This window comes from Ixodes scapularis, unplaced genomic scaffold (genome assembly GCF_016920785.2).
Source record: "Ixodes scapularis isolate PalLabHiFi unplaced genomic scaffold, ASM1692078v2 PGA_scaffold6__148_contigs__length_123643588, whole genome shotgun sequence".
NCBI classification, from domain to species: domain Eukaryota; kingdom Metazoa; phylum Arthropoda; class Arachnida; order Ixodida; family Ixodidae; genus Ixodes; species Ixodes scapularis.
In genome coordinates, this window is record NW_024609881.1 from 69,886,708 (window position 1) to 69,898,053 (window position 11,346).

The 11,346-nt window shown below is 46.3% G+C and overlaps 1 protein-coding gene across 1 annotated transcript; it reads right to left on the minus strand.

The window, feature by feature from the left end:
* Positions 1-459: 459 nt before the first annotated feature.
* LOC120841792 lies at positions 460-2,139 on the minus strand. The gene has a single exon (XM_040212780.1). It carries the CDS (start codon positions 2,137-2,139, stop codon positions 460-462), a length of 1,680 nt encoding a protein of 559 aa, XP_040068714.1.
* Positions 2,140-11,346: the final 9,207 nt, after the last annotated feature.

Here is an 11,346-nt window from a genome sequence, read left to right on the forward strand (position 1 = left end):
TAGTGATAGTATAGACCGAAGCAACGCATATGCACCGCGAGATGTTTTATCTGGTTGATAATATTTAGTTGTGGTTGGCGAATGTTTGTATGCCTATTTTATCTGGCCATTCAGTTTCGGTTTATATCCTGACACAAATATTCAAATTTTGGTTAACTTTGGTTTGCAACATTGTGGCCTATGTTCGGGCACAACATTTAGTGGCACTTCCAAAGATAGAAAAAGAACGCACGTGCTCAAATTGAAGGGGCATAAGGGACGCATGCGTCTACTTTTTCTTTCCTTTGCCACAAAAAGTTGTTCCCAAGGATAGTTTTTTTTTCTCACACTATCTTTCGACTGGAGTGTCACAAGATATGTTCCCTCTTTTTTTTTGTAAATTCTTTAGTAATGTAATGCCGAAAAGATGTTGTGTCTACATAAAAAGTAAACAAATAAATGGCATTCGAAAACAACCTTTCAAAAGTGGGTCAGCAACGTCAACCACTCAAGTGCGAGAACCACTGCCGCAGCGACGCACCCGGCAAGGTACAAGATGATGAATGGTCGCACATCCAAAGGAACCGCCGACTCTTCAGCTGTCGACCGCTTCCATCCCTCAAATTGGGGTCGGTACGACCTGACACCGGTCTCATCGAACCTTCGATACACAGCTGCGAACTCGTGCCTCAGCGGGAAGTCCTTCCTGACGGGAGTGCTGCCGAACGAGGGCACCATGGCCTCTTTTCCACGAACGATCTTCCTCCCGTACTTATGTAGCTCAGTGGCCCCGCGGACAGCCGTGAAAAACACGTGGGTCCTTCTTACGGCGCGGTCGAGGCATTCTTCGACAGTCGCCACAATGGTCGGGTTGCGCCTGAAGGCCCTTGCCATGTGTCCCAAGAAGTCCGAGTCGTTCACTCTCTGTTCGAGCAGGAACCCGTGGATGTGGAACCGTTGCACGCACACCGACACAGTTCCAGCCACAAGATTCGGGACCAACTTTTCTTGCGTGTCGTCGGCTTCCCAGGAGACGCCGTGAGTAGCGCTCGACGTCAAGAGGCTCTGGAAGGATATCGCTAAGGACGTCCCTCCCAGTATCCAGTAAAAGAGGACAGTGCGACCGAAATTCGATCTCTCAAATGAACTTGGAACGGGGTAAGAGAAAGAAAGCACTGAAGCCACGAAAACCATAGCGATGTCTCCGATGTCAAATCCAAGAGGTCTGCGGTCGCGATAGTTGATGAAGCAAAAGCACACGAGGCAAACACCCGCTGCGGCCAATAGTAGAACTAGAAACTCGGCAAGCGTGAAATTCAGGTGCATGCCGTTCTGCCATGTGGCCTTTGCTCCGACGTAGTACACCGCCTGATCGTCGAACAGGAAGGCAGGATAGAAGATGCGAGATCGGCGGTACTCCAAGAGGACAATGTTCGCGTCCAAGACGTCGATCCGCTTCAACAAAAGCTTACGCATCCAATTGTGATCTCCGACTACGACCATCTCGTAGCTGACGTTCCAGTGTTCCAGAAGATCCGTGATCGCACTTACGTTACCATACCTACATGAGGCGTTGGGCCCACCGTCAGGCGTGCATCCTACCTTCAGTGGCCTCGAACGCAATCTAGTCCAATCGAATAATCGCTTCTTCTCCAGCAAAAGGTCGCACAGCAGTTCTCTCTTGTTGATCGTGCGCCGTGACTTGCAGTTCCAAAAGCGATCTTTAGCGATAGAGGCGGAGTACTGCCGGACAGCGACGGCTCTGCAGAAAAGTTCATGCGATGATGCCACATCAACGAGAGGATTCCAGTGATTGTCCATAATGATCCACGTGGTCAGAGGAAAGTTATATATCTTTGAAGTGATCAGATGCAGAATGCCTCGCCTCAAAATGTGACTCGGCAAGACGACCAATGTTTCTTGATCGTAGACCGCACTTGCGTTCAGGAGGTCGAAGTGCTGGAGCCAGTTGCCACACCAGTTCCGAGTCTTGAAGTTTCTACGGAAGTAGGAAATGATCCAGTCGGTGCCGCGTGTTTCCCTCAGGCAGACGATGTCTACGTTAATGTTAGTTTTTAAAGCAACGAGTGGGGAGTGGCTCCCACATTTTGATGTCCAGTATGTTAAAATGATGCAAAGCAGAAGAGAATTACGGTCCATCACGCTCTTTCCCGGTACAGTTCAGCAGTGCTTAGACCGTATAAGACAGCCGAGTTTTCTTTGTCGGAAGCGAGAGCGAACTCTTCTCACCCAGAGGAAAGGGAACAATCTATGAACTCGTTCCGTATAGGATAAACCACTCGGTTTTTATGACTTTTTCGTGGTAGTCGAATATTCACGAAGCCAATATTTTCTTACAGCGAATGAAAAGATTTGCTTTCGGCCGTTTTGAACAGACCTCATTGTGTGGATGCCGTTTGTATAAGGGAGCTATTTAATCATGGAGGGAAACAGCAGTAGTCCTGTTGATAATCTTTCACGCTCGCTGTAATATCCAAACCGACTAAGATCGATATCCACTCAGTTGACTCGGTGCTTTTAATATAAACCGCAACATAAAAAAAAACCGTATCTTTGACGCCCATCCCCAACTTTCTTCGACATCAACGCCTCGGCGCATGATGGCATTGCAGCGCTGCGATTTACAGGGGATGACGTATGGGAGGGGGGGGGGGGGGGGGGGGGGCGCATACCTTGTTTTCGGGGTTGTATTGGTTCAACCAAGTTTAGGCTAGTAAAGTGCCTCTAGTAACGCGTTACTGCAACTTTGTTACTTATTGATGACCTTTAACGGTAACGAGTAAATTTGTTTTTAATTGTAACTCGTAACTGTAGTTCTATTACATTTTCTAGAGTAACGATGAAAGTATAGACGTTACTGTTGTTGCTACTTCCCAGTTTTTATTTATTTTTCTTTAAGAAAAAGTTTATATTGGACGACTACACTCCAACAATTACTTGCGCTTTCTCAGTTATGTGTTCCCGACATTTCGAGTGGGGAATTGACCTTGCACAAACTTGTGAATGCGTTCTTGCTTGCGAGGCACGACCCGAATGTAGATTTGGTGAACAAATTTTATTTTTCGCCCACAGTATGCGAAGAAACGAAACCGACAGCTGTTGCATGGTCACGTAATGTGGCTGGAACGATGCCGCCGCGTACCTGAGGACGGATGTGCAACGTGGGTATTAATTCTCATAGCCGTCGTGGTTGGCGTCGTGGTTGGCGGGATGCCACTGACGACTGCCACCAGCGATCCGTAAAGTGGGTAAGCGCGGTGGAAGTTTCTAAAACCATCCAACATTACGCGTAGCAACCCGATACTGCCAAAGTGGGATTTCGCATAAGACAAGTATTGTTAAAAAAGAATTGAAGCTGACGCCATGATGAATCTCCCTTCGTTGCGCAATTCTTGGAAGCACATCTTCGCTGCCCTCTTCGCCCTCTGCGTGCGGCATGGCGTACGGGAAGCCCCGACCACAGTGAAATCATGTCCAGTGGTCCCACTAAAAGCCACTTTCGGTAATTGCGCATGCACAGAGCCCCTCAAGCCGGATGGCGACAGCAGAAGGTGCAAAAGATAAACAAACAAAAAACAAGGTAAAAATGATGGCGATGAAATAAATTGAGTGCATTAATGTTAATGCATTTAGGAAACATAATAAGCTGGGTTATAATCATAAACCAATACGAAAAAAAAAATCGAGCAGTGACCGTTAGCACCGTTAGCTTTAGAAGTGACGCTCCAACCGAAGCCATGTTTTTAAACTTCGCCGGTCGCGTTGTCGGCGTTGTCGGTGTTGACGTTCTGTGAACGATTCCTCAGAAGTATATTCTTCTTTCGGTTGGATCCTCACTTGGCGTCTCCTTGTCACATGAGTTACCGAATCATGCTGTGAATGCGTTCTAAATGGTCCTCCTCAGGCAAAAAGACGGGGACTCGCTGTGCCGTTCTAGATTCCGCGCATTCACAAAGCGGATCCGCGTTCGCAAAGCAGTTGCGAAGGCGGCTGTAAAAAGATCCAGTACAATTGCACGCGCACTCGATGATATCAAGTACGCGTGCAATTGCACTGGATCTTTACTCAACCGCGTTCGCAACCGCTTTGCGAACGGGAATCCGCTGCCGGAGTGAATGAGCGGTTGAAGGGTTCGTGCTGTCCTTCGCGTCAAGCATTGCACGATGGTCTTTTCTTTGCGCTTTCTTGAATAGCTGGTGTTTACGTTTAATTGGGGCTGCAATCTCCTTTTTCATTATGGAAGGCTGCCACCGCGCCTGTTGGTCCCTTCGGTGAACACATTCGTGCTGAATTGCTGGCATCATGTCGAGCCAGAGGCCGTAGGCCCCATCAGCCGATGAGTGATCAAACACGATGGACAAGGGGGCAAGGTGGATCAGCTAATTCAGTTGAGGGAAATCGTTTTTTTTTTTTTTTTTTGAACTGCTGGAAGTTTTTGGCTTGATAAACTCGCTTAGGGGCTGAGCAGTGGATATTGATGAGGACAGAACTATGATCACTGCCTGGTAGGCTGGAGGAGACTGTGCAGCGGTGGGATAGGGTGGGATTATTGGTGAAGGCGAGGTCGAAGAATGTAGCATTGCCGTTTCGAGAAACGTAGGATGGTTGTCAGAAAGTTGGATGAGGGCAGCAGTTTCCAGTACGTATGTACTGGAAACTGCTGCCCTCAGTAGTACGTCACAGAGTTGATCTGATGGGATGGGAGTGCCAGGGTCGAACTAGTTAATATGACTGTTGAAGTCACCAAAGATGAACAGTGCAGGGAACCATAGGTGCCGGCTGTCTCCGTTTAACATCACAGTGCTGACGATGAGAAGACTGAGTGACTGCATGCTTCCGAAACGTAAGTTTCTTTACCTGCGGGAGAAACCGGCTTCGGAAATAAATACAGTTCGTGGAAAGCTCGTGTTACGTTTTTATTTGCTGCTCCTCTCGTCCCGTAGAATAGACTTAGTGTTCTCGAGAAGCGTTATTGAGCTCGATTTGCTCGATTCGTGGCCGCCATAATGAGATGCGGGCAACGGAGGAACTCTGCTACCCTTCTTTCAGGGACGAAAATTTCTGCCCTTCTAAAGGAACATATGTGTCAAGAGGGTTCCTCCCCTTTAGGGAGGACTATACTGACACTCTTTTTTTAAAGGGAAGATGGGGCACTTCTACATTTGAGAAAAAACGCTTGAATTGCGTTCATTTGGCCTTTAGAATAACAGATATCAAAATTATATTTCAATGCGACGCGCCGGAGAGCCACAAGAGCAACTTCAAAATAGGGCTGAAGCCACGCCTCCCTAGCCTTGGGCAGCCAAAAGAGCCGTCGATGACGTCACGGACAGCGACTGTCTTTCGCGTTTTTCTCGCGTTTAACAATAGTTACGCAGCAATTGGTTTGGGTATTCGGGTTCAGGGGGTAAAAATACACAAGAATTCACATCTAACTCATTTTTTCCAAGAAGCTCCGTAGCTTCCCTTTAAGAGTGCAGTTGATAACAAGGAAAGGCGTCTATACAAAGCGAGAAATTCGTCTTTGGATTTCCAGAGGAGCCATAAAACACAACCGTCAAATCGGAGAGCGGCGACGTTGTCGAACGCAGACCGGGAACAGCGGAGGGTCGTGGGACGTGGGCCGGGGTTTCAAGGTAACCCCCAGCGATCAACAATAGCAGGATTAGGTGAGGCTTAAGACGAAGTTATCGAGCGGAAAACACTCCGTCCCTAGGCTTAGTGCTGGGCCACCACAGAGGCCGCTTCCGCGGTCGGCGATGTTTGATGGCGATACTGCAGTCGGAAATTGGCTTTCTAGGTGCTTACGGTTTATCGATGATAGGTGATATTCGTCTCGAAGGGCCAGTAGCCCTGTTGGCAGGGATTGGTAGTATTTCAAAAACAAGTATTTGAAATACGTATTTTAAATACAAGTATTTGAAATACGTATTTCAAATACGTTGTGTATTTTGCATTTGTATTTAATTACAAATTGGGTAATGCATTCGATGTGTGTATTTAAACACTAAAACGTGGGTATTTCAAATACACTTGAAATCAAATACAAATTTGTGCTCGAAAATACATCCCTCATAACTACGTTCTGCACCGAATGAAGTTTCTTTCAATCAAGCACATGCGTTTAGTGACTTTGTGATTACGGTGATAGTCCAGGGCAAGAATAGTGACGAAATTGACGTTCACAGGCAGACTGGCTAAATAAGTGCCTGTGACAACTTGTGATGCTTTCCAGCCTGATTTCCATCCATATTTTTGCCTGGAACATTCTAAATGCGCGGGTCGTCCAGATTTTCGTAACTGGTGCGAGTTGCAACAATAAAAAATTCCCTAGCTAGTGCTGCGCGTCTTGGTCGTCTCGGTTGTTTGTTGGTCTATACCAAAATGTAATCGACAAAAAAGCTGCTTGAAGCTCTGTACTTTTTTCACCTATTACATCCAAGCTGATTAAATTTCGTGTGATTATATTTCTATTACGTTACTAGAGCCTTGCACACTAACTCCCGAGTGTGTGATGCAAGATTAAAATGAGATACCCAGAAACACGTTGCAGGTGCCCTGAAGTCGCTGACGCAAATTTTGAGGAATGTATTTCGAAAAGTATTTGGAGGGAGACCAAATACATTTGGTTGTATTTGTATCTTGTACTTAAATGCTTTTTTTAAATGTAATTAGATTTGTAATTAAATATATTTTTGACGAAGTATTTTGTATTTTTATTTCGACACATATTTGCATGTATTTTGCCCATCCCTGCCTGTTGGGCAGATCAATAGACGGAGAGTTGTAAAGGCGCACCTTCATCCAACCTAACCTCTAATCCAGGGGTCTGAAACACGCGGCCCGCGGGCCGCATGCGGCCCGCGAATCACAGGGAGGAGGCCCGATGACCCAAGCGGCTACGAGTACCGTATCCCATGTCTCGAGCGCTAGAAATGGCAAGCGCCATAGTGATCTTATCACGTCGCTTGCTTTTCGCTCTAAAAGTAACTCCTGCTCTTTTAACGTATTCACATTGTTTATACCTATCTATATTCATTTGCCTTTATAGATATAGATTTTGCTTTCCGGCTTTTTTGTAATGTGCGACGATTCCGCTACTAGGTTGCAAGCGCAAGCTATTCGTTGAACGATGATCACAGCTGTAAAGCTACGAGCTCGGGATTATCGATTTCAAAAATATATCACCATTAAAACAGCAGTATTCGTTCGAGTGTTGTCGTTAAAATCATCAGGATAGCAACAACGGTCATATTAACTGATTGTTTTTTGTTAGTGACGTGTTGAGCTTGGTAATTCCTGGGTAAATTCATCAGCTGGAACGGCAGTGTATTTTTTCTATTCAAATGCTCTATTTGTTCTATGAAACATGTTAAAAATGGCAGCACGTTTGGCGGAGCGGTGTAATTTTAATTCGTATCGCATCAGGTCTTATAAACAAGTCAAATCTAAAGATATCATTGGCAAGGCTGTGAGTTTACAAAAACCATAAAGCACGAAGCCTCTCTCTGCCCCCCCCCCCCTCTCCCCATCTTACGTTGGCCCTCCACATCTCGGATGTGGGATATCTGGCCCCCACACGCAAATGAGTTTGAGACCACTGCTCTAAACAGTGCGCTGAAGAAATTGACTGGCTAGATCCAATATACCTCCTAGAAATCTGGCTTGGCATGTCGACCATTCATCTCAGGAAAAAAAGGACGTGTAGGTCTAAGGCACCTCCAAACACAGCTTTCTTCTTAACCACATTCGCCTTTGCTTACTGTTAATGTAACTGGTTTGTAATCACCCTCGTTATGTGAAGGAATGTTGCGTGTGTGTATTTTTTTTTTTTTGCGCGCTACTACCAGTTTGCACTTCTATGAAGCATTGTAAAATAAGAAATGGTTGTATGAATAGCTGTCTTGAAATGCCTTTACCAAGACTTTACCTTTACCTGTTTAGACTCTCTTTATTGATCGTCGGCTTATAATCTTTTATGCACATAGCTTGGGGGCTACCATTCAAACTGTTTGTACTATCGTGTCTTTTCACTGATACCGGTCAAGAAACGCATCATTGCATGTGCTGTTAGTAACATTTTCGTGTCAAATGTACTAGGTAGAGCAAAAATAAACAATTGCCTGCTTGAAATAACTCGTGTGAATAAATTACCTGGGATTGTCGTCCAGTGATCCACACGTCACAATAAAGCGAAGGCGCAGAGCAAGCAGACGCGAGAAGCCAGTAAAGAAAATACAATGGGGGCCGCCTTCTTGGAAAACAAAACAACAATACCGAAACTTAAAAAGTCGTTAGTTACCCCATCCGTGGTGAGAGGGCGCTCTTAGGTGTTTAAATAATTATTTTATAAACTTTCGCTCTTTTCAAGCTATTTAATTGTCAATATTATTTAGGTTGTGTGAATAATATATTTAGGGTTCATTTCTTCAAGCCACCCGATTACGTGGTTTGCGGTTACCACTGGCTTCTTCTACAGTGGGCACAATGTGGTCCCTACTACCCTCTCCTCGTTGCGAGAGGGGACGAAGACGAAATCTCTCGAAAGTGTCTCCCATAAAGCTATCGCCTGAAAGCATGATTATCTTAACGCACGCGCTTGTACATTGGGACTGAACACTTGAACCTTTGTATCTTAAAACTTTACCTACGTTGCCTTTTCTTTTTTTTTTCTGCGCCTTGTCCAAATAATTATATAATACATAATATCCGTTGTTTTCTGCATCATTTGCATCTTTGCAATGCAAGATATATAATGTAACCTTTACGCCTGGCGCACGTTTAAAAAATGAGTTTCTTGGGCCAAAAGGCTGGCGAAGGCAAATTTGGTGAGGGGAAGTGTTGCCGCGAGATTCAATCTGACAAGTGAAACCCCACTTTCGCCTTCTATGTTATGCGCTTGATCAGAACATGGTACGGTTTTAATAACTTCTTTGTGGATTTTTATAACTCTCATTCTAAAACAAAATATGTAACACAAGCTAGAGTTCTCAAACTCGAAAACATGATACACGGCATATAGTAGCAGCCAACTTGGCGAAATATTATTAGCCAGGGTAAGTCTGTATCTTCGGTATGGTGTATGTATCTCCAGACATCGCAGTACTTCTTGTTATACTCAAGCTTTCTTTTCCGAGAAGGCACAGCGGCGTTCTAGGAAGCTTCGAGTTGACAGGTCCCTTCCTCCATAGTTTTCACGCCGCCGACAAAAACTGATTTTGCTCAAAAACGTTGACCGAGTGCTTCTCACTGCAGCCCGATGGTCGCACAACAAACCACCATTCGGATGAAGAGAGTAACCCAAATGTAGGCAAAGACACTGAAATTCGATGTTATCTCGAAAGCAAAAACATGATTGACCTATAACTTTCCAGATATATACGGTGCCTAAACTTTGTCTGAAACTAGAAAGATTTTCCTTTTTCCCACATAGACCTCAATATTACATTTAACTAAAAAATTTCCCTCGGGTTGAGAATGTGGATGCTTGGGTGATGGGTAATTCATGCTTGGATGGAACAGCGCGGATATACAGTCACACTTACAGGCAAACAAGAAAGAAACAGACTAGCAGCCCTGTTGTCCCCTGGGTTGGCAGCCCTGGTGTAACGTTTGGCTGTAACGAAAAACCAACACCGAAAGTGTTACACCTACATAGGGGGCTATATAAAATGACTTCAGTACCCAGGGAGAATTAGCAGCCACGACCTTGAGACCGTGACCCTATTGCTTTGCCGACAAGACCAGCGAGGCACGGCCTCTGCTCTCGACCCGAATAGAGTCACTTCGCGCGGAGTTCGAAGGCCGCGCGCTCGTGCTCAGTTGCGCGCCTCGCAGCCCCAAACGCGTGTGGGCATCTCTCAGCGTTTGTCAGCAATTCGAGTGAATCTTCGGCCCACTTGCTTTGTAGCGAGGCGGTGCCGTTCAGACGCCTTTCCCTTCCGCCGTGGCCACGGTGGAAGAAAAGACAGGCGAGCTTATCGAGAACGTTAGAAATGGCAAAAGCAGCAGGAAGAGGCTTCGCGGCGATGCCGCAGAAGAACGCCGATAACAGGAAAGCGTGTCGCACGTTCTGTGCTTACCAGTCTTTGTCGGGGTGCTGAAGCTTCTATGGTTCATTTTTGTCGAACAGAGTACGCGCGGCAGCATTGCCTTAAACGTCGCGAACTCTGCGCCGGAGAAATAAAATCTTCCATTTCACTAAGTCCGACTTCAAGCGACACTCCTCTCCAATGGAGCCAATCGGGGAGCGGCCAAAACTATGGTGCCTGGAACGGGTCTCCGACCGCGATCCTGGCGGTGTCACAACAGGGGTGGCGAATGTGGCAGACGCCTGTTCTGCTGCAGGTCGCTTTCTAGCTTGACAGTTTATGGAAGCTGCGGCAGCCAGAAGTTGGGACACCGCGATGACAGCGATACTCGCGTTCCCTCGTGCTTTTTTGCAAGCATTTCTACGACCAACCGCCAGGATCGCGATACCCGACAGCTTGACACTCCGGCTTCTGTGACGTCATTTATTGCCACTTCGGAACCACTTTTGATGTATGGACAGCGTAGGAAGCTAAACACACCAGTCGGAGACGCGCTCCAGGTACCATAGCGCTGTAGCTCTCAAGGTTTGAACAACGCCCCTCTCGAGCAACATCGGATAATTTTAGGTCGCGTTTCCGCTGTGCGTGGAGTGGCATCCTTTCAAAGGCTTTGTTAGTGCGCGTGAACCGTGAGCAGACGCTGACGGACGCTGACAGATGCCAGCTTACTCAGGTGGAAAGTGCATCGCGGGACGGTAGGACGCCGCTTCACGTTAGCATTAAATGGACGCCCTCTTTCGTGGTAGCGTCTCGTGAAGGCTACAGCGCCCTCTTGCCAAGAGAAACAGGCCAATAGCAAAACTGCGTCGTCACTGCACTCCTCGTTTATGCGCCTTTCCTTTCACCGACTAAACCAACCACGCACAGAAAAAAAAACAAAAAAAAAACAACGAAGAATTAGGTCAGCGAAGCATTTGCTGAGCACCAGGGGGCTCGAAACGTAACCGCTAAGGTACCGAATAAAACTTGTCGACGTCCGAGGGCTGGAAAAAAATTAAATATAAGTGAGGAGAAGTTAAATGAACACACCTAAATAATCCAAAAATAAATTCTCAATTTAATACTAGAGTAAAAATTAAAAAAGTAAGTAGAATGTAAGGTGGGTGAATACATTTGCTTATTTTTTTTTTAATCAAGTATTTAGGTTGTGGGGACTCTGGCGGCTCCCCATCCCAGTTGCCCGACTGCGGGGCACAGGTGGCTAACTTTTCCCGCGTGGCGGCAACGTCACGCCGGCCACGCGCACATCAGACGC